The sequence below is a fragment of the Notechis scutatus genome, chromosome 2 (assembly GCF_049901735.1).
Source record: "Notechis scutatus isolate UNSWTSFEM ecotype Mainland chromosome 2, rNotScu1.2, whole genome shotgun sequence".
Taxonomy (NCBI): domain Eukaryota; kingdom Metazoa; phylum Chordata; class Lepidosauria; order Squamata; family Elapidae; genus Notechis; species Notechis scutatus.
This window is the reverse complement of record NC_142010.1, coordinates 238,084,302-238,108,538: the sequence shown is the minus strand read 5'-3', so window position 1 is coordinate 238,108,538 and position 24,237 is coordinate 238,084,302. Positions and strand designations below refer to the sequence as shown.

General features: G+C 32.3%; 1 protein-coding gene across 4 annotated transcripts in view; it reads right to left on the bottom strand.

Annotated features, from left to right (window-relative positions):
• Window positions 1-24,237, bottom strand: part of ADAMTS6 (ADAM metallopeptidase with thrombospondin type 1 motif 6) — a 142,072-nt gene that overhangs the window by 59,094 nt on the left and 58,741 nt on the right. For all 4 annotated transcript variants that reach the window (XM_026670542.2, XM_087958364.1, XM_087958365.1 and 1 more), the window contains 3 exons: window positions 20,970-21,075; window positions 16,582-16,728; window positions 12,860-13,001 (listed from right to left, as the gene is read on the bottom strand). In XM_026670542.2, coding sequence (XP_026526327.1) covers window positions 12,860-13,001; window positions 16,582-16,728; window positions 20,970-21,075 — 395 coding nt within the window. The remainder of the gene's footprint in view (window positions 1-12,859; window positions 13,002-16,581; window positions 16,729-20,969; window positions 21,076-24,237) is intronic.

Genomic DNA, 24,237 nt, shown 5'->3' with positions numbered 1-24,237 from the left:
ATATTTTTTCTGAATTCTCACATAATAAAATTGTGGAATTGTTCCCTATAACCCTCATTAGTAGCGCTATACATTTCTTTTTAGCCATGTGCAGAAAATCCTCCACAGAATAATCTCACAGTGTAAATGTTTCATTCATCACACACAAATCCCAAAATTGGTTGTGTGATTTGGCCCTGGATCCACAATATTCTACAAACAAATGTAATATTATGAACATAAATCTTCAAGTTTATACAAAAATAACTTTTCTTCTAGGAGATTATTTGCATGATTCACCATCACTTGTAGGAACAGGAAACTTCCAGGACTAGAATAATTGGATTGAATATTGCTTTGTCAGATAATAACTTTTTTTTTTATTATTATATTAGATGTAGAAACCACAAATACTTTCTTAGCCAGGCAGAACCACTTCATCTCTTCTCTAAAGGTGAAATTTAAATCAATCTTATTTGACTGAATAGGGATTATTTTAGCCTCACAAAATGAAGAACATTCTTTCATTCTTCTGGATACAAGTCTTCTTAATTCATCATCCCTAAGTATAATAGGATACTTGGGAAATCCAGCTCTGATAATAAAAGTGAAGTAATCCACATAACAGTTTTGAAGATAGGAAAGCATTCTGCAAGATTTGTATCTGGTCAGAATCATTCCTACTGACCATTTCCTGCAGATTTTCCCAAACAAATTTAAAAGTACTTCAGAATCTTGGTGCACTAGTAAATTTGAAAAAAAAAAGCCATTTTCTATTGTGGAGGTTCACTATTTATTATTTCATTTCCAGTAGTAAAGCTTTTCGGTAAAAACTACCGTTGAGGCCTTTTTTGCATGATGAGTGAAACTGGAATAGCAACTCTTCTATTCATTTCAATCCTAATTTAGTCACACAGAATTCAAAAGGTATTGAGTAATATACAACAACATCAAGGGTTCCTAACTAAGGTTACCATGTTACAATTGTTTGATCCTCTCCCAAGCTGGCACCTCCTCTATGATGGCATAAAGTGGTGGTGACAATTTCTGGGAAAGTACCATTTAGCTATTGTATAGAAAGGCCACCCAGGAGATTGGCTGCCTCTTCTTGCCCAAGGCAATCTCCAGAAAAGATAAATGAAGCAAGATATGATGAAGGAGAGGAGGTTGGAGTGGGAAATAGGCCTGTGGTCTGCATGGAACCTGCGGATTAGGCATCGGTCCAAGGATTCCAGCAGAGTTAGAAGAAGGGGAAGGTGAGGAGAGTTGTTACAGCATCCTTGCAATTAGCCATAAGAGCTGGGGGATTGCCAAGTGCCTGGATTTTGTTCACATGGCTGCAGGGTGCTGCAGTGGCCATAACTTCAAATACAGATCATAATTCCCTTTTTTCAGTGCCACTCTAACTTTGAACAGTCACTGTATGAACTATTAGCAATAGCACTTAGACTTATATACTGCTTTACAGTGCTTTATACCCCTCTCTAAGTAGTATACAGAGTCAGCATATTGCCCCCAACAATTGGGTCCTCATTTTTACCCATCTTGGAAGGATGGAAGACTGAGTCAACCTTGAGCCTGGTAAGATTTGAACTGCCAAATTGCAAGCAGCTAGCAGTCAGTAGAAGTAGCCTATTATTGACTATTGTAAATTAAGGACAACTGAACATACTTTTCAGCTTGCTTAATATCATATTGATAATTTATTCATGAAATTCAGCATGATGCTCTAGATTTATTTAAAACACTCTACTGAATATTTTATTCAGTGCAAATAAAAGAGGTAATAATGATTAATGAAAGCATACTTCTTCACTGTATAATTTGTGTCATTAAAAGGAAAACGGGGATATCATTATGCCCTGACTCTCAAGCTAGTACTATCACTGATATCACTTTTTGATAACGTGACTGAGGAGAGAGTACAATGTGTCGTTAGCACTCATAATGTAAATATATATGGTAACCTACCACATAATATACAATTGCTGATAATTATTACACCAATGTTGTATGGCCTTATGACTAAGACTATTAATTTGCAGAAAGTGATAAATTAGTGCAGTATTCCCAATTAATTAACAGCACAATCTAATTCAAGCTAAGTTAAATCTTGCATTTCCTACCAATGTACTCAATTCAAAGGGCAACACTATCGTCAAGACAAGTGAAGTTCAAAGGATAAAGTAGAAACATGGTCAGTATGAAACAACAGATTAAGGATTCCAGCAGTCAAGTGCAATACAGTTTGACGCTCATGAGGCTTTAATGGAAAGCTTTTTTCCTGCACTTAATAGCATTTGAATGACATCTTAAATGGACATGATCTCAGCTTTTGACCAAGCATAGACAGTGTCTTATCAGCCCTAATTACTGAGACTGAAACTTCAAGATTACATATCCCTATGAGATTATCCTTGCAGATAGTGGATTTTTCCTTTCTGTGTTCTTGCCTCCTATCTGAACTCAGTTATGTTTTTATAGGATAGATGGTTCAGTATCACAATCAAAGTCAGAATTTATGGGAATTGGGAATGAAGTAATGCTATCTGAATAAGTCTTTCAATGGTGTCAAGATTCGTTCCATTTCTATTAGCGTGCTATTAACAGTGATCATGCAGCAGATATTGGTTGTATCAGTTTGAAACTACAATATTATAGAAGTCCTTCTCTATTCATTTTTTACATTCTTTTTGACAGCATATGCTAAATCATTACATAATATTCCAAAAATTGGTCCTATATCAGATATTTAAACTATCACTATAGAAATAAGTTATAATATTTGATGGATATGACATGGTTAACCTGAAAAACAAAAATTGTATACAATACACATTGAAGGTACTAAGAATTGCAGAAAATGATATATTTAATGACATTGCCATTTTGGTTTTTTTATTTGTATTAGAAACAAGATAACTTCTGGCAAATCATCCACCCATCTATATTTCTGCTTATGCACTCAAAATATTTTCTAAATCATCATATAATCTGGTGCATCAGAAAATAAGCAGATAATTGGGAAAGACACTCAATTTATTAACATTTTTGCTGCTCTTGCAGATATTAGTCAATATATTTCTTTGTTATTTATGCACAGGACATTAGCTGAATATTATGCATATTTATTCATATGACAATAATTATTTTAAAACAGTAGCTAATTGAATGCAAATATGTATAAAATAAGTTTAATTACTTTACAACAGTTTGATGTAGTGGTTAAGACATCAGATTGGAAACCAGGAGACCACGAGTTCTAGTCCCACCTTAGGCATAAAGCCAGCTGGGATATCCTAGGGCCAGTTATTTTCTCTCAATCCTAGGAAGGAGGCAATGGAAAACTATTTCTGAAACTTCATGCCAAGGAAACTGTGTGGACTTATCCATCTCTGAGAATCGAACAAGATTGAACAGAAGAAGAAAAAAATCTATATCTACTGTTCCAAAACAAAAAAATCCTCAGTTTTCTATCTCATCTATCCAGCAAAATGGATGAGATTTTAGCCTGCATGGGGCAGAATGGAGCTGCATCCTGCTTCATCTGAATGATTGAGGTTTTCCCAAATAGCTTAACTTGCAAGTTAGATAGCACAGACTGAATCTTTTCACTAAAAGCCTTCATTTCTCATTTATTTCTATCTTGCCTCTTGCAGTCGCTTGCATTTGCAAATTGGTCTGTGAAGATGCCTATAACTGCAAATGAAGAAATTCACTATATTCTATAATAATGTTTCTTGTTCTTTTATGACTGCAAAAGCAGAATTTGTAATAAATAAAAGATATAAAAAGAAATATTTTAGAATATTTCAGATGAAAATACTAAAGAATTTCTGTTGAAAAAAGCTGATATTTGGTATCAAAATATTGAGAACTATGGTACATGTTCAACTAGGCAATACTGAGTACAATAAGCAAGATTGGTTAACTTATTATATTAAAATAGTGTTTGCTCATAAAAGCATCTATGTAACTTGTAAGACTTTAATTGTCAAATGTTAACATCCAATTATATTTCTTGCATTGTCTGAAATATAATATTTGATTAAAAAGACCAATAATTACAGTTATTTCATTTTTCCAGTTGTCTTACTACTGGCTATGTTTTAGTATAATCAGACTTGACTGAACTCAGAAGTGGGAAAAGTGGCTGCAGATACCAAAATATGAATTGTTGAAATAGAATTTGGTTAAAATAATTACTTTCTGATTCAAATCAGTGCTATTATTTCTCAGGATGGTGGTCCTTGGTAAAATAGAATAGATGAGATGTTTAATAATCTATTTGGGAAGTCAATCAGATTTTAAAACATCTATCACGTGTTTTTTTTACTACTCTAGTATTAGTTTAATTTGCACATAAGAAGATTGATTACATTATATTGTTATATTAAATAAAGGGGACTTTATTTAAGGACACAAGAAAAGATAATTCTTGCTATGACATATTTTAGCTTTTAAATCCAAATACGTAAATAATACTACAAATATCCTAAAAATTCAATTCAATTGAAATCAATTTTAAATATTACATTTACTCCATTTTGATATCTGATTTGAGAAAAACAAAAAGTTTTAAAATTTATATTTACATTAACTGATAAAAGTAAACATTAAAATAGTTATTATTAGATGCAACTTTTAATATTTTTGTATTTTCTTTAATTGGTAAGAGAAATACAGGATAATCAAGTATCTGCATTGTATGAGATAATAAAGCATTACCTGTTTTTATTTATTTTAGCTATTATAATTTTTAACAATTAAATTGCTGATTTACATACATGTAAGATACAATTCTAACTTCAAGTAACTTCAAGTGGTCATTAAGTGACCAGTCATAAGTTGAGGACTCTCTGGAGAATAGGAATACCTTCATACTTAGGTCATTCAATAGGATTTTTTTGCCTGCAAATTATTTATACAATCTGTATTGTAACACATGCTTGTATTAACAATAACAATTAACAATAAATTATTAAGTTTGTATCTCAATTACATACTTTCATTCAAATCTATACTATTTAGATTTATTCCAAAATGAGATTTAAAAGGTTACTTTTGTGCTGACTTTGCCACAGATATATTGCATTGCATTATTAAAGACATAACATTCTTGAATATTATTCTTTCTCACTTTTTGCCCTTCCTAGGTTTTTTTTTTTTTAAATAATGCATCTGCATGTTAAGTCATACATTCAGTTCTAAAACATTTGGAAGCATGAAAACGAATTTAAGGATTACTTCAAACATCCTAATTGATTCGCCGTTTCTGTTTTCCTTGACCTTAGATCTGAAAATTATGTAGCTGCAAATTTTTATGTAATGATAAGTTGAATAACCATGGGAAACAGGGAGAAGAGACACTGCCAAGAGGTCAGATAAAAGGCAATTTAGCCTGCAGCAGGAATGTGGGCAGGGTAAGTAAGCAACTCAGAAGGAACTCTCCCAGGTTTCTTAAGCTGTAAAAGGAGGGGAAGAAATGTACTTTCGACTTGCAAGATTGGTGTCAGTCTTGCAAGGTAAATCAGACAGGAAATACGGTCAGTTGAGCAAATTCTACTTTATTGTAAGTTTACATTAACAAAATCTTAGAACTGGAGAAGGTTCCTTCTGAGCTGTTTGCCCTGCCCTTATTCCTGGTATGGACTAAATTGCCTTTTATCTGATTGTTTCCTTGGCCAATCTCTTCTCACCATCTCGCAAGGTCATTCCCATATACCATTACATTTTATATAGTAATTAGTTTTTAAATCTTTTAAATTTGTACTGAGACATCTTGTGCGTGCTAGAGATGGAAAAGTAGGGCACAAAATAAATAATAAAGAAGTAAAAAAAAATATCCTGCCTTAAAATGTGTAATTTAAAAATATTATCTTCTATATGTTATATTCTGAGAATAAAGGTTCTTTTAAAAAAAATCTGAATAAATCTATTAAAATCATGAATTAGTAAAAAAAAAAAAAAACACCTTCCAAATATTCTTTGGAAAATCTCTTCAGAGTGAGTTGGGTTCCATTCCTGTAAGTCTAATTAGAATTTCAGAAAATTAATATTTTTCTAGGATTTTTTGTGTCAACAAAAAGGCTATTCCAACACTAATGAAATTATCAGTTAGTCATCTATAAATAAAATAAATTTGTGTTTTGCATCATCACTGAGTTGACAACTCTTGGTCATTGCTCAGTAGATATTGTAAGAATATTATAGAATAATTAATTGGAAGCAAAATGTAAGTCAGAATTCATTAAATGGTGCAAAGAATATATATTCTTTAACATATGAAACCAATACTCACCAGGATATTTTCATTTTATAGCAATATTAACAATTTTATGCACATTTTTGAGGAAAAGACAAGTTTAGAGATGTTTAAAATAATCATTGTGATTTTGTGTTTATGAATTTGTATTATTCCCTAAATTTAATACCCTAAATTTGATTACATATTACTTTACCAATAACAATTCAATAGGACTTTGTTTAATAATCTACCATGGAAAAATTTGAGTAGCCTAGAAAGATGAGACCCAGAATGAAAATGATCAAGAAATCTTACATTTTCAAATTAAAATTTTGATTCACTACTGCCATTCTAAGTAATTTTAGCCTTTGTTATTTCCAATTTCTAGTAGAAATTAACTCACTGTCTTCAAATGGATTTTAATCCTATTCTCTAAGGAATTTAGTTAAAAATTATTTTCTTGAAGAAAGCAAAATTTGAAATCTAGAAAATCAGCTCAAAATCAGAACCTGCATTTGTGCATGTAAAAACAAACATTTCTCTGAGAAATATGGGCAATCGTAGTCAAAACATAAACTGAAGTTGTAGCCTTTCACAAGATCAAGACAAGATAGATCACAACCTGTAACGGTGTATGTTAGGGCTCCATGACTTCAGTTTGGAATTCGGAAGCTTGTATTTGCAGTAAATTAAAGAAAGCTGAACCCATCTAGAGAAAAAAAACAGCAAATCAAATTATCTTCTTTTTGCTTTTATGTTATATATTGTGGAGCCTCTTTCCATAAGTCATGCAGAATTTTACAAGTAGGTATATTAAATCATTTCTAAAGCTCCTGAATAATATAAATAATATAACAAGACCCCTCCATTTATCATTATTTGTATGATGAACAACATGCTGTATTATTTCCCATATGTAAAGTTTTAGCATAAGAGAAAAAGATGTACAAATGTTTTATTCACAATATTAAGAAAATAAGAAGAGAAATAAATGATAAAAACATATCATTGGAAAATTATTGCAGTTTACTTTTAAAATATCTCAAAATATTCCTTCAGTATATGCTAATATTTAATATGCTGCACCTCTTGATGAGCATTTGTTAAAACAGAGCATTAAAAAAAATACTTGGATATTATATTTCCAATTCAGAGCTGCAAAAATATCCAGCTAGTATTTTTCCACCCTCAGTTGTTTCATGCTGTTAATTGTGTTTTATATATATGAGGGTGAATATTAAAGATATATGAACCTCAGTTAGATTCAGATAAGCACCCAAAAATCACAAATCTTAATGCTCCATTTTCATAAATGCTCATTATGAAGCGATGCAGCATGTTGTCAATTCATACATGCTGAAGGTTTTATAGTATCTAATTTAAAATTCCAACTAAAAAGAAAATCATATTCTCATCTTATTTTCCTATATATTGGGTGCTTATCTGAACCTTAGCAAATCTGTGAATCTCTCAGCTTTTCTTTCTAGGCCCTGACTTATTATATATTTCTAGGCCCTGACTTGTCAACTAGCATCTGAGACCTAGCCTGCATTATAAGCAACCAATCTTGCTATTGTAATCCAAACTGATGTGATCATTACCAAGATTCTTTTTCAGACCCTCAAATATCTATGCAGTGTATCAGTAGACCTGATTGGTCCTTTCAAAGATAGCTAAGAGAGGAGCAGTAGTGTAGACTGAAATTCTTTAGTGCAATCCTAAAGTTTAGAGACAGGAAATAGAAGATAAATAGGAAAAACTACTAGGTATCATCAAAGAGAAGTCAAGACATAATTTTAATTAATACAATAATTTTAGTAGAAATAGACTTCAAAAATGGATCTATAATTATTTAACTATGTAGAACTGACAACAATTTTCCCAAGGAATTGAAAGCACTAGCCAGAAGCAAACAATGCAAAAATCTAGGCTCTCCATACCACTTGTAGGGGAAGAGGCAAAGGAAACCTAAAGAAGGCATATGACAATTTGTTCAGAGGGTATGGCCTCAACTTTATTGATTGGGTAACTTATACTGGCCAAAAGCCAATAATCAGAGTAGCAATATAATATAAACTTCTCAGCTGCTCATTTGTCATTGATCAGTGGAAAGAGTCTCTCTTTTATGTTTCCTTTATTTTCTAGAACCATTTGGCTTTCCTCTGTCTTAGACCCTTGCTAGAAATCCCTAGTCCAGAGTCACAAGGTCTTCATAATTCTATATCACCACTGAAAATCTGGCCCAATATCCCAGATATCAGCACTGATTTCATCAAAGAAAATAATGTCACCATCAATTATCAATTCATTTAAAAGGTACCAAGCATGCTGTAGCAAGAATGGGAATTACTAAAAATACTTTGTTCCTTGTTCTAGTTATGAAAATGATTCAGTGGTAGAATGGATACAACCCTTTGTTTTATTTTAGAATACATTCCTGTCTATCTACTAGGGTTTGTGGATGCAAAATCCATAATGCTCTCACTACATTTAGCAACTGAGGCAAGAAATATTGGCCAGTGATATCATATTGTACTCTGACAATAAAAGTAATAACAACTTCCCTTTTGACCATTGAATTAAAAATATATAAAACTGTTGTGTTCTAGATTTCTATGTGATCATTTCTCCTTTTCTAAATATTTGATACATGTAGGACTTTATAAGAAAACTAAAATCCAGAGGCCAGGAATGCTTCTATCTATCAGCTCTAGTTTAGAGAAACATTAAAAGTCTTTGAAGAAAAGATATAGCAATCAGTACAAAACCACTGGCTTAGCTATGAAAGGAAAGAGGAAGAAATTCAAATCTAACCTATCTCGATTCTCTTGGGTATATAAGGAAAGGAAAGGGAAACTCTTGTCAATTTTCCAATAAACAATTCAATGATAAAAAGTAAGCTATAGTAGTTCCTTTGGAGTGTGTTTCCTCACCTGATCTATCTCAAATGGCTAAGAAGTATTCAGCAGTTTTCAGAATATTTTTACTCATGTTAATTATGTAGAGAAGAATGCTTTCAGGGATAGCATGCATCTCCATTAATAAGCTTCATAATTTCCCTTGCTTAGGTGGCACTATTGTACTGAAATTACAAACAATAACAAACATATATAAAACATCTGACATTTATAGATCGTAACAGGATTAGACTGTATTTCTGATTTCACTACAAATAAATGTATGTTTATAAAAATATATATCTGAATAATATATGAAGGTACACACACACAACCTGCCAATGGTCTATGAAAAGTACTATGAAAGAATTGTGAAATAGAAATACCCAAACTCTATTGTCAACTTCAGTACTAATTGCAAAGATTTTACAGATAGTCAAAAGTACAATAAGAAGTCAACCATATGCATAAAGTACTTAGTTCTAAAATATATATTTCACATCTCAGCTTTAAGTCTGTAAATGTAAAGCAAGCAAAAACAAACACATTTGTTATGAGCTGATAATTCTGAACCCAATTTTTCTACCTTTCATTAATACACTTCAACCTTACCAGGTCTATAAAAAGGATGCTGTTTAACCAACAGCACCGTGTGCAAAATCAGGCCAAGGTTCATCTCATTTAAAAAGCAGCAAAATGCTTGTATAAAATCTGGAGTAATTCTTTCATTTTGTTTCTGAAGTGTGCATAAACAGGCCTAATGAATAAAATGATATACTAACATAGATGGGCTACAGTTTTTTATTTTTATATTTTGTTACATTGAAGTTATTAATTGCATTCCTCAAGATCATATCATTTCAGTCTTTATTTTTTAGAAATTTAAAATCAGTAAATAACAGTTATAGCAGCAGTGCTGAAAGTACTGGTTGCTCCTCAAATCTCCAAATCCTGCATCACTATGGAGTAATCCAACAAAAAGCAAAAAGAAATCATGAATATTAACTATAGTACAGGTAAATTACCTTATGTATTCAACTATTATTCCTGGGGGGGAAATCTAACTATGTGGTTGTTAAGAGACAAAAACAAAGTGATTATGCAATCAATCAACTGTTCTCTATGACATTTTCATGGAGATTTTACAAGAAGTGAAGAAGTTCTTGTTACTCTCAGAAATTATGTCTAAATAACACAATCCCTGGCAAGTTATATGATACAGTATTTTTTATTTCTATATTTCTGAAATAAACTAAGTTCGTAGTTCATTTGACTCATTCATAATTCTTTTATTTAAGAATTCATATGCTTGTAAAAATCATTTAATTAAAATAGAAGCTGAAGCAATAACTATAAGAAAAAAGAATCAGCAAGTAAATATTTAGTTTAAATGTTCATCAGTAAATTCTAGTACACAAAAAGGGTTTATTTATTTTTAATTGCATCAGATGGATAATACAGATTTTGTCTGGGACTAAAAAACTATGAAACTGAAGCGGAAAATGCCTTCTCAAGGAAGATTGCATAGCTGAGAAAATACTGCCAGTACAATCTCCTCTATTATTCATATAAGCAATATTTCAGATGGAGACAATGACATTTAAATGTACCAATTAATCTTTGGTCTTAATTTGTGGGCAGGAATATACCTAGATACCAAGTCATTTAGATATCAACATATGCAATTTGCATTGGGCATATACTGTAACTAAATAAACAGCTATTAAATCCTTTTAAGATGAGCAAGATATGTTATGAGGGAGCTGTTCCAGTGCAAATTTTAATCATTGTGTTTTGTGCTGAAACTTTCCAATTCATTTTAAAAAATAATGTAATGTCATTTCAAAATAATGAATAATGTCAAAACACGAAGAACTCCAGGAACTGACCGCTAGTCTCCATCCTAAGTATTACTTCTACGTTTCAGACAGTTGGCAGAAAACCTTGAATAGAAAGGTAGAAAACAAAAGCTGAAGAAAAATGGCATTGGTCCTTGCCACATAAAACTCTGCAAAAAAGAATATAATCTTTTCTATCCAACTATAGAGAAACTATAAATCTCTTGGAAGAAGGTAACTATATCAGCCTGCAAATATCCAATCAAGACAAGTTACCATTCTAATGTGAGTTGTTTTTGTACCAACATCAGTTAAGGATTATTTTTTAATCTCTTATTAGTTTAAAACTAGTTAAGAAGGGAAGGTGGTATAGAATTCAGAGCCAAGATAGTGCAATACTTAACAGGGTCAATCTAGAACCTGGGAAATCTAGTTTAGACCACACACTATGCATATTACTGGGTGATCTTGTACCAACTATGAATTTTAAAATCTTACTTATCTACAAAATTGTTGCAACGATAAAATCAGATAAATGCACTATTTGAGAAGCTAATAAAAAGTCTATTTCAAAAAGATAATATATATACTGCTGATTTTTCAATGTCAAACATATCTCATGTTGATATTTCATGTAATAAAGTCAAATGACTGCACCTTTCTATTATTAAATATACCTAAAATGGGATAGCTAAGCGAAAAGAGTTTATGAAAGTATGTGGACATCAAAAGAAGAAAAACAGAAACAGAAGCAGAAGAAAGAAGAAAGAAGAAACTTAAACAGAAACAATACAGGCTTTTTGTTGAAAAATCAAAAGCTAACAGTTAGTCAGCCAACCACAAAAAAACTTTTAAATCCATTGCTATATGAATTGCCAAAATTCATCCCAAGAATAATATTGTACTTATCACCCTAGGGATATTAAAAATGAATTCCTTTTGTACTGTGGTTCTAAAAGAAGTGATTATTGCAAATGATTAGGTAAATTATTATATGTAGTTTTTAGACCTGACAAAACACTATCATTCAAAAAACATTTTATTTAAAAAGTATATAAAATAATATGTAACTTGGCAACAAATCTACAAAATGCCATTTTAATACCATTTTCATATTTAAAACCTACTGGTGACAGAATCATTGTAAATGATGTTTTAGCTTATAAAAACCACTGGATGCTATTTCAAGCTGTTCTTAAGTATTAGTAAAATAATACTTTGCATTGATGATTTTTAATAACCTTACTGTATTTGGTTGTTGGTTTTTAATGCATGTGGAAGAGACTCAGAATTTTTGAATGGCATTTTGAAAATAAATAAAATAAACAATTCTTTTATTAAAGAATGAGATGGAATACATTCACAACCCAACTCAATGATAATAACTGTAATAATGAGTTCAATAAACTAATTATTGCAGTGGTTAACTAATAATGATAATCACACAATCACTAATAATAATGCCATGACAGAAAGCAAAAAAGGATAATACATAACATAATTAAAACTGTTTACTATACAAAATTGTTTCATATTAAAGAAAGATGTATCCTGAGGTTTGTATTTAAACATTGTCATTAAACCTTATCATTAGCAGCATTTCTACAGGTAACTGAGTGTTCTGAGTTAGCTAGAACTCTACAATTACCCAACTGATTTTGAGGAAAAATGCTCAGTTCAAACATTTAGGTATAGAATATATACAAACAACTCAAGCAAAAGATGCAGCATAAAAAACTGATGTGTCTTATTTGAAATAATAACACAATCAAATTACTAGCAGAAAACTAGTATGTGTTAATAAACTTTATGCGTTAATAAACTTTTATGTCAGGATGAAATATATATAAGTGACTACTTGGGACAGTTAATATAGTATAAGGATTTAGAGCTCTTACCCCGTATTTACACTGCCGTGATGTAGCTCCATATTGGAAGCGACACTGTTCATCAGCATCATACACCTGACCTGGGGCCACCACAGGATAAAGAAAATCACGCTTGGGAGGTTCATTATCAAGGCAAGTACCACGGCCTGAACTGTGCAACATAAAAAAATAATCCAGGAATACTATTCCTTAGTAAAAAGGTGAAATATTTATATGATCTGAAGAAAAATAAATGTCCTAACCACATTTACACCTATGTAAATACATGTGTATTATAGATAGAAGAAATGCCTTCCTATTATGGATCATTAATTCATAACTTCTCATTTGCAAGTTATTCATGAAATGGTATTTTGTGTACCCATCAAGCATGTCATGCATGTCAATGATTAGTAGTTCACATGATGTCTATGGAGATTCTCAGTCATCCAGGTCATGGTTGTCCCAAAGGTGCTTTTTCAAGAGGCAACTGGACTTTCTAGTTTTTCTTTGAAGACGTTCGCTTCTCATCCAACCAGCTTCTTCAGTTCTGACTGGATAGAGGGGAATGGAAGGATTTATACTCCTTGCAGACAGCTGGTCATTTGCATTCTTTTAGTGAGTTGTTAAGGTCACCTGGAGGTTTATCTGTGCCATCAGGGTCACTTGAGTGGTGCAAATGTGTGGGGAGCCTTCTTGGAACTGTTGAAAAGACTGAGATAGATGATACCATATCCCTCCCCCTCTGAAGAAAGAGATCTGTTCAATTTTGACTTAGATAGCCTCTTTGACCCCTCTTTCAAACCAGCAGTCCTCACTGTCCAAAATGTGGACTTTACTGTCTTCAAAAAAGTGGAGATAGAGAGCTGAATCTAGTCCCGATGTGTTTGTTTTCCTATGTTATGCCATGCGCTTATGAAGTGATGAAGCCATCTACACATGGTTCACTGCATTGTACTGCACATACCACATTGCTCAGTTTTTTGTCTGGATATTTTATCTTTGGGATGGACAAGCTTCTGCTTTAGTGAATTCTTGGGTTTGAAGTGTTCACGTATGTTATGTTGGCTGAAAATTCTCCTGAGCTTTTTCAATATACCTGAAACATATGGAATGACTACATTATCTGTATGGAGGAACTCCTGTAGGGTCTTGAGATTTGATGAAGCCCACTTGGAATTTCCACATGTTCTGAGGGCTTCCTTGATATGTTTTTGTTCTGTTTCATCTTTGCTGGTAGGCAAGTTTTCAGTTTGGTGATGTAGAGTTCTGATGACTCCTATTTTGTGTTCCAGTAGGTGGTGGGAATCAAAATGTAAATATTGATCTCTGTAAGTGGGTTTTCTCTAAATGTCAATGTTAAGACTTCAGTCTTACTTAATGTGTACCTCACACTCCAGGAAGGCAAGAATATTTTCCTTAACATCTTTCTGTGTGAATTTGATGTATCTGTTCACAGAATTGATAAGTTTGGTGGATGCTTCCAATTCCTATGTTTTGATCTTGACCCAAGTATCATCCACATACCTATACCAGTGAGTGGGTGGAATTCCCATCATCCAGTCAGAGCTGAAGAAGCTTCTTGGATGTGAAGCAAAACGTCTTCAAAGGAAAACTGGAAAGTCCAGTTGCCTCTTGAAAAAGTACCTTTGGGATAGTTCACAGGATTTTTTCTCTTTGTAGATAATGTCAAATAAAATTTATTTGTTGAAAACCATCAGTGAATTCATGATCAAACTTTGAACCCTAACTTAAATTCCACATTTCCTCCAAACTTTATGCACGCTAAGAAAAGAAGTGTTTAAAATTCATTCATAGGTGCAGATTAATACTTTTAAAAAACTTTCAATGTTAACATTACTTTTGTGAACATTTGAGTAACTTCAAGAGTTATTCATGTGTATATTTATAGTAGTTAATTAGGTAAAATTACTCAGCATGTAGATGAGCTCAATAGATGACTGACATAATTCCTACTTATTAGCTCTAGTTAAATGAAGGTTTATTTTGTGAACTTACATTTTAAAGACCATTTTAAGCATAAATGGGATAAAATACATATAGGAACAAATCTTTTTGAAGAATGCAGATATTTTTCTACATAACTCAGTTAGAAAACTATTTCATTTGAGGCTCAAAACTAAACCCTTAAAGAGAAACATTTTATCCATATATTTATGCAGAAACATCTTGTGGCCACAATCAAATACACATAATGTACAAAGTAATTAAGGAAGTTCTGAATGATTGACAATCATCCATCTGACCCCAAAATCTTGCCATAATAACATGAATGGAAATAAGAATAGTTCTCAACCTATAAATCATATATAACAGAAATGAATAATAAACAAAACTAACCATTATAATTAGGTCTTCAAATAATCTAACATTTGCAGATGTCTCATTACCCAACTAGGTAATATAAGATGTTAGGTAATGAAATCTCTGTAAGCAAATAACCAAGCTTAGAGAACACCAAGGACTTCTCAGTTCAACTTATTGGACCTATTAAATATTCTCTTCTGTTGGAATATAACAATTCTACAATAATTCTTTCAGGTAAATTTATTTGACTGCAAAAGGTAAAAACGAAGAAGTAGTGATAAACCGGGTTCAAGTACACATATAACATATTACTCAACTAACCAGGGATCTGATACAACAATCTACTTTGAGTTACAGAAATTGGAGCCAGGGAATATTTTGTTAGCTAGCAAGACTAAATGAAACTAATGGTATTCCACGCCCAAAAGGATTTTCTTTACAATAACATAAGTTATAGCAAGTAGGGGAAAGTTACATTTTGTTGCTACTATTATTAAAGAATCATAAATCCCTAGTGGTCTATAAAAAGGATCTAAAATAGATATAAATTTATCATTTAATTAATTTCTATTATTACCGAAGGGCAAAACATACCTAGCCATTTTTTTTTAAAAAAAAAAATGAGTTCCTGGGTGTTCTTTTCTGTTTTTCTCACTATGTTGTCTTCAGCTCTATTTCATGCTTTCCTGTCTGCCCTGCCTCCTTCAGCCTTCTCTTCCGTCTGTTTTCTTTTATTACTTTATTAAACATTTATTAATAATAAATGTTTAAGGAAAAATTATATTTTCTAATGATGTAATTTGGGATACTTATCTCAAAGTACACAACACCTTTTCTATTCTATTAATAAATTCAATTCTGTCCCCAAAATCAATGCTAAATTAGAAACAAATTTTACTAAAATTTTCTCCACATGCATCCTTTATCAAACCTTACAGAAGAGAAGACACTACACATATTTGCTCTGTCAAATAATAATGATCATATAAAACGCTAAAGTCAAATGTCATTTAATCATATGAATGAAGTAACCATGTTAAATAAAGAGGCAAAACAAGTGTTTCACAACATGACATATGATGTCTATATATAGTGAGGGCAGAATAAAAGTACAATGACATCCAAGACCTGAAGATGGAGTTCTTGCATTATGATGGGTAGCACTGTCAGTATTAACATTTAATATGTTTATCCTAAATGATATCTTGTAGTGATTCCTGTTTTCTACTCCATTCTATTTTCTGATTTTGTACAGCTAAATAGTATGAGCAAATCTTGACAGTGCTGATCATCCACTCTGCATACTTTTCTGGATTGGGGCTTATGACTACACATTGCCTAGCATTGTTATTCCCACTAGCACGGTATAAATATGGGTGAATTCCCCTCCTCCAAATGTATAATTGCTATGAGAGAATACTTACTCTAAAAAACTGGTGATATAATCCCTGCTGCAGGTTGACCATGAGAAGGGGTTGGTGTTTGCTGTAATGTGAGCTGCCATAAGTTTTGCTGCTTCATGACCTTTGGTCCCACAAGAATTTCCAATTCCATCATGGTTCATACCAAAACTATCAGAAAGAAGGGAAGAGAAACTATATTTTTATATGAAACAGCAAATGTAACAATACAGTATAAAATTTCATATCAACTGAATACTGAAAAATGTTTTGAGAGAACGAGAAGTAAATAAAGGACCATCTATAAATTACATATGAGAATTATTAGCACAAAATTATTAGCATGTCTATATAGTTCATTTCACTGTACAAATTTCACTACATTTACAGCATAATCCTATCTGATTTAGTGCCAATGAAGATTACCATTTTAGAACCTTCACATAAGGATAAAACAAATCAAGAGATATAAAGTGGTTAAAAGAAGTTTTTTAAAAAACTAGATAATATTTCATACTAATTGAAACAATATATATCATTTGAAATTATTCAGAAGTACCTTTCTTTTTTTAAATGTAGAAAAATAGTCTCATCCACTAGAAAAGGTAGCGGGAAAATACTCATCAGTTCTAACAAAAACGTGAGTATGTATTTTTTACTGCTATTTGCTGAATGAAGGGAAATTTTTCAAGATTGCATTCCCAGACATAACAGTCCCAAATGCATATTGGCTTCCAAAACACTTGACTTTAACTTTTTTTAAAAAATAAAAGCTAGCCTGGCAGTATATTGAATGTCATATGTATTATTTGATTTCTTCTTTTGTTTCAGATGCACTGAAGTAAATTGGACTACAGCAATATAAATAACCCAAGAATGTCTTCCTTTAACAATTTGTCATCTTGTTCTAATATTTGAGATACTTTAACACAGTCATTAATCATCAAGTTACAAATATTTCTGCTACAGGTTATTCCACTCTCATAAGTGTTATTCAAAATTGGCTGAATTTAAACTTCATAGAAAACAATGGTTTTGTAATAGAAACCATAGTTAAATCCTTTCCTTCTACTATGTTTTATTGCTGAACATTTGGCTTGAAACACCAGAAAGTAAAATGGGAGTATGACTTTTCTAGTTCTCCTTGTCAGCTTTTACTTCCATTGCCCATAGTCACCTCATGGGCTTTTTGGCAAAACTGTGATTTGAGCTCATCGTGCAGTAGTTCTGGTCTTTGGAATAGATGCCACCAGTATACTGAGGATACCAAATCTAGGGCTCTCTGCCTTCTAATGTCAAGGCAATCAGTACCCTTGAATATCAATAATGGGCTGGATAAAGTATAACGTCAAATTCTGTGGTTAAAGTAAAGCTTGATCTGGATAAGTGGTTCTCCCCCAGGAAGATGTTCTTTTGAATTGGAAGAGCACTTTTCCACAAGCTACCATTGGATTTATAGATGGCAGCTCTGGCAAGGAGCATATTTTAACTATTGTGATTAAGATGCTGTGAGCCTTCCTGGTCAGATGTAGTGATAATCACTCATGTCTTGATCACAGTCTTTTCAGCTACCACAATGTGCTTTATGCACCTTTGACAATGTCTACAAATTGTAATTGGTGAAAAATGCAGAAGACTGCTGACTAATGTAAGACAGGAGTTACATTAAAATATCTGCGCTAGCTAGCAATTGCTTAATTGGTTAAAAGGATTGGTGCTAGTCTTATACAGTTAAAAGGATTGGTGCTAGTTTTATGATTCTAAATGACTTAAAGCCTGTGGTACTGCATCTTCATTTATGAAAATGCTCTGGAACTTAGAGCAACAGTCTTGTCCATTCTTTTAGAAGCTTGACCATCATATATATGAGAAAGGGTCTTATTCTTTGGGTCTCTCTAGTAATGAGATATTCTCCCTAAAGGAGTTGTGTTTGGCTCTTAGATAAATAAAAGAAAGTATGTCTTTCATCAAGCTTCTAATTGTTACTTGTTTTAATTTTAATTGTATTATTTTGTTATTATTAGAGTCTGTATTATGTAAGTTATCAAAAATGTTGGAATAAACAGAAATATGGGACATAAATTCATTAAATAAAGATCCTCCATATATTAAAATAAATACTTTTTCCAGCCATAAAATACATATGTATATATTGGAAAGATTAGGAAGGACAAAAATAGAGACTAAAATGTATCTCTGTGCTAGATTATCTGATTCGAAATAATTCCAAACAATTTATTATTGTCACACTGCTATAACTCCCATCTTTTCCATTTTCCTTCTCTTGGTTTGTTGTTGTTGCTCCCTTAGAATAGTACATTAATTCCAACCTTCAACATATCTGAAACTGGAAAAACTATTCTATTCCATAATGATGCATGGGAAATGTGCACAATAAAGATTTCCACTTGAAATTCTTCATTATCACTCTCTCTTCATGGTTCCTTTTCAGCACCAACTTATGTTCCCTTATGTCAGAACTGAAAGGATATAGAATTGGAATTGAACTTTGCTCTCAATACCAGATATCAAAGTCTTGCTTTGCACTTTCTGAGATGAATTATCAGTATAGAGAAAAAACTATTAAAAATACTATTTTTATTCATTATACCTCCTTATCCCAGTCCCGCATATGTTCTTCTGACATTTTAAGAAATCTTTACACTGTATGTCAAATTACTTGTAATAAATAAAGACCTAAAATAAAATGCATTACAAATTTGAAAGACATCTAGCATATAATTCCCTGAAGCAGTTTGCAACAACTCCTGAAAACTATTTAGTTTCATCATCTAAAAGATGGTAATACCTTTTAGCTTTGTAAAAAGAAGAAAATAAAGACATGATAGAGATTTATTACTTTTATCAAAATAGTGAGGAAAGAGAAATGGAGATACAGATTTCTAATATATATCACAGAAAAAAGAACTGAATACTCTAGATGAGTTTCAATTGTAATTTCTACATGTATAATTAATTCTACTAAATTCAATTACACTTATTCCTCTCTAAATGTGTATTAGATTATAACTGTCATTCAATGACACTTATTCCTCTCTAAATGTGTATTAGATAATAACTGTCATTTTGCCTTTAGTATTAAATGTAACAATAGAATAATAAGCTACTAGGAATGGCTGTAGTGACTTGTTTCTTTATGCCAAGATGACTTCTAAAGTGTAAAAAAATAATGTCACAAAATTTGGCTTCAGTTGACTTTTCTTCCTAAAACATTAGCTAAAATTAAACTATCTTTGCTGACCTAAAAACTGCAAGCTTTCTCTTTATTTTATTTTCTGTGTAGTTAGCAAGCTGTATGTTTTATATATGGCAACATACAGATTTCTTAAAAGCCATTGCTTCTTTGTTCCTGAATTTTAGGTATTAGCAAGATGTTGGCATCAAATACTAGCAACAGTAAATCCCATGTCTGGACTGATCAAAATGAACTTGCAACAGAATTCTCAAACTATGGATCATGCCCTCCCAGATTAAGCATCTGGTACAAACCATAATGACAAAGATAATGACAAAATTAACACTTTGCACTTGCATTATTTGCATTGGGTTTCATTTTGGATTAGATTAGTGTATCACATGGTTAAGGTCATTCTGTTACAGGACATATTTTGACATCCCCTACCTACACATTACTCATTGATAATATTGGTAATATGACTGTGCTAGCAGGAAGTTTCAAGTGAATTGAAACATCTAATCAGGTTTGTGCAGATCAAGGGTGAGTACTATCAAAACTTCATCTAAGCTCTGTTCATTTTGACTGCACATGTCTACAATAAATAGAGAGCATCAACATTCAAAAAGTCCAATGATATTTATTAAATTTTACTATAAGTGGTCTATTTATTTGTAAACTTTAGTTTCATTCATTTTTAGGAGATCCTGGTATTGCAACAGTGAGGACCAACAGTGAAAATGATCAGTTAAAAATAATGTGATTAAATCATGTAAATTAAACATGGTTAAAGCAGTTTTCAATGTGTTTCCAATTGAAACTCTGTGTTATAAACTATATACTTATAATCTCATTCTGAAATGAAAAAGTAAGCAACAATTTTTGAGTTCAGTCTCAAAACATATATCCTGAACTCTACTGTTTTTACAGCATAGTTGTACATGTATTTTACAGCATAGTTGCATAGTATTACTCCATGCTTATATGATTTACTTTGTGCTATTATACTGTAACAGTGATTTTATGCTAAACTGACACAACTAGAAGCAATTTCACATCAATGATATATGTGTGCTGCAGTAATAACTCTTTCAAGATCAAATGGTTGATGAAATCAAACAACAAAAATAATCAGGAAACAGAAAAGGCAGCCAAGATAAGAGTGCAAATTAAGATAATTAAACTAAATGTATTGAAAGTTTAAAAATATACGCACTTGTGACCAATTTCATGGGCTATGGTAAAAGCAGAGCCAAGGCCAATGTCTTCATTAATACTACAGCTCCTTTCAGGCTCACACATTCCAGCAACAGAGGCCAAGCCTGAACAAACAAAGGGAGACACAAAAGGTCATGCCAACGTGTTTCAGTCTTTAAAAGCCTTAGTTATAAATGCCTCGATTCTTTTTAATAACCTCCATGCCTAAAAGCAGCAGTTGGCAAAAGGTTAACTTTTTAGTCCTTACAAAATCACTGGGGGGAACTTCACTTTGCCAGCTAGACATTAATATTTTTTGAACTGCAGTCATTGCTGGAAAATGTCTAGACTAGGGGTTAGATTTATAAATTTTACTTCTGGTAACTTGGGACCACCTAGTAACTTGAGCCAAGAGAGGGAATTCAAGCAAGCATTTCTATTTTAACATTTTTGAGGTTGCAGAAAGCAAAATGTGTCTATGTTACTTTTCCAAAAAGAATGGTTTTAAGTTTAGTGGGTTCATAAAACATACAAGTAACATTTTAGCTACCCCAAAATCCCCAAGAGGTATATTCTAGAGAAATTTTATGAGAGAAAAATAACCCTCAGTACATCAATTGAAGAGAAAGAAACATTAATTTGTATTCACTATCATGTTTTTCTTTTATTACAGCATGAAACACGTGCCTTTAAAAATGTAAAATGAATGAAAAGCTTCAGATATTTACATATGGAGTACTGTACATGATATACTTTAATGCAGGACTAATCAATTATCACTACTGATAATGGATCTTTTGCAGCCTTAGTGATACATTTCTCAGAATACTGTATGCTTATCTGGAAAAAACATTAATGTACATCCCTAAGGATATGTATGCTGCAAAAATATTGTTACAGAAAAGTATAAAAAGAATACTTTTAGAACTCAATTGTGTTTGAAAAGGAAAAAAAGAAATAAAAATAATTTTGGACTCCTCTTTTCTATAAGAATAAATCGCAAGTATTTCATGGCTTCACTTTAGCTTTATATCTTTTCTGCCCTCAAGGCAGATTATTATAATTCAGGATTCCAACTGATCTCCCCAGATATTCTGCACTCTGTCTCCTATCTGCTTCAACTAGCATGCTCAGTTATAGAAGCTATGGTATATAAAATACCAAGAAATACCTAGTCTGAGAATAACTGGTATAAAACAAGTTAGAAAATATTTTTACCTCAACCATACATATATCCTCTCTGCTAGCCATTTCTAACCCCTTAGTTATCTTGATTATAATTACAGTATGCAAAAAGCTGTTAACTGGATACATGTATGGCATTATTATCTGTAGCTGACCTAATTTTGGGTGTTTTTAAGAATTTTATATGTATAGATAATTTCTATTAGCTTCCAGGCAATTAGGTATGGACAAGAAATGATGGTAGTCTGATGTTTTATCTTCAAGTATATGTTTAGTTTACATAACAGTTACTGGCTCCTGAGTAGAGCAAAATAAAAGTAATCAAAACAAGCTTTGCTAAAGTAGATGGAAATTATTTTCAACCAACTGTAATTTCTGATAGAAAAAGGGTACAATCATGTTTTCCTTCCAGTAATTTTAAAGATAACAACATGATAGCATTCCGTTTTCTAAATTCTACCCATTGTGACAAAAGTATGTACTGATGCCTTTTGCTTCTACAGAACAAATAATATTGTTAACATTTTTAGAATATAATGAACACAATTCACATTTATAGCTGAGGACTAGAATAATTCCTATAATCATGCTTAAAAAAACCCCAACAAACCCAACAAATGATCAGTTTTAAACCACTTTGTTCAGACTATTGTTTTATCTTTCCTCTTAGGTCTATTTTTTTCTCTGTTTGGGCTGCGCTGCAAAGTTCTGAACTTTGCCACTGTAACTGTTATTCTATTTCTTCCCTCTTTTTGCTTTATGTACTTTTTCTCTTGGGACTCTGATTTTTTTTTTCTTAGAATATGTAATTTTTCTTTCACAGAGGGACATCTTTGGCAATTAGGAGTCGAATTCCTGTTCAATGCCATGGAAAAGCTTCCAACTCTAGGTGGTGATCCTGTCTAATTCCCAGGCCATCATTTATGCAGTATTATCCCGCTGTTTTTCATAGTACAAAAATTCCAGAAACCATAAAATACATGGAATAAGTTTTTAAAAACCCCATGATGTACTTTTTTAAAACTACACTAACGCTTTGGTTCTACTAAAGACTGCTGCAGTATGCTGTAAGTCTCCTGATTTCACTTGTTGCTATAATGTGGGAGATGTCATCAGAGTTGGCAGATATAGTTAGACTAGAAAGGCTGTGTGAAAAGTTACTTGATTCTTGGTTTGAACAATTATATATAGAAATTAGGCAGGGAAGATGAAGAATTCAATGCATCAAGATTCAGTATCATCTAAAGTCAATCAGTCCTATGCTGCATCAACAGGGAGATCAAGGGGACTGATAGCACCACTCTGTACTGCACTATTTTAGCTGCATTTGGAATACTGAATCCAGTTCTGGTCATACAAATACCAAAAGGGCCTCAGAAAGAGTGTAGAGAAGTGTCAGGCAAACTGTCAGGCAAAAGCAAACAAAACCACTCATGAAGAGTCTCAACAGTAGCTTATTGCTAGTCAACTAGGTTACAAAAATATCGCCAGAGTGGTTGCATTCCCTCAGGAACGGCAAGTTAAGGTTTCAAGGATTCTAATTCTTACTACTTAGTGCAGTACAATGACTCTAAACTTAGCTCCCTCTTGATCCCTCCTCCCAGTCTAGTTGGAGATTTCACCACAGCAACAATGGTAAGAGGTCTGGAAGCTAAATTTTATGAAGAACAGTTAAATAAACTAAAGACTGAGGGAGACATTATAGCAATTATCTACTACTTGAAGGGTTGCATGCATGAGGATATTGGTTCATTCTCCATAGCACCTGAATGTAAGACAAGAAGCAATGTGTTGGAGGGTGCTCCAACTTGGAAATAAGGAGGAATTTCCTGATAGTGAAAACTATGGAGCAGTGGAAGAGCTTGTATTCTGAAGCTTTGGATGCTCGATTGGAGGAGATTTTCAAAAAGATTGGACAACCATTTGTCCAAGATGGCATGATGATTCCTGCTTTGGGCAGAGAGTTGGATTAGAAGACCATCAAGCACTTTTCCAGTCCTATAATTCTAACACATACACTGAGGAAGCGGACCAACTGATCTGTAAAACAGATATCTTGTACGTCTTCTGGCTACAAAACAAAGGGTTTGAGATACATTTTT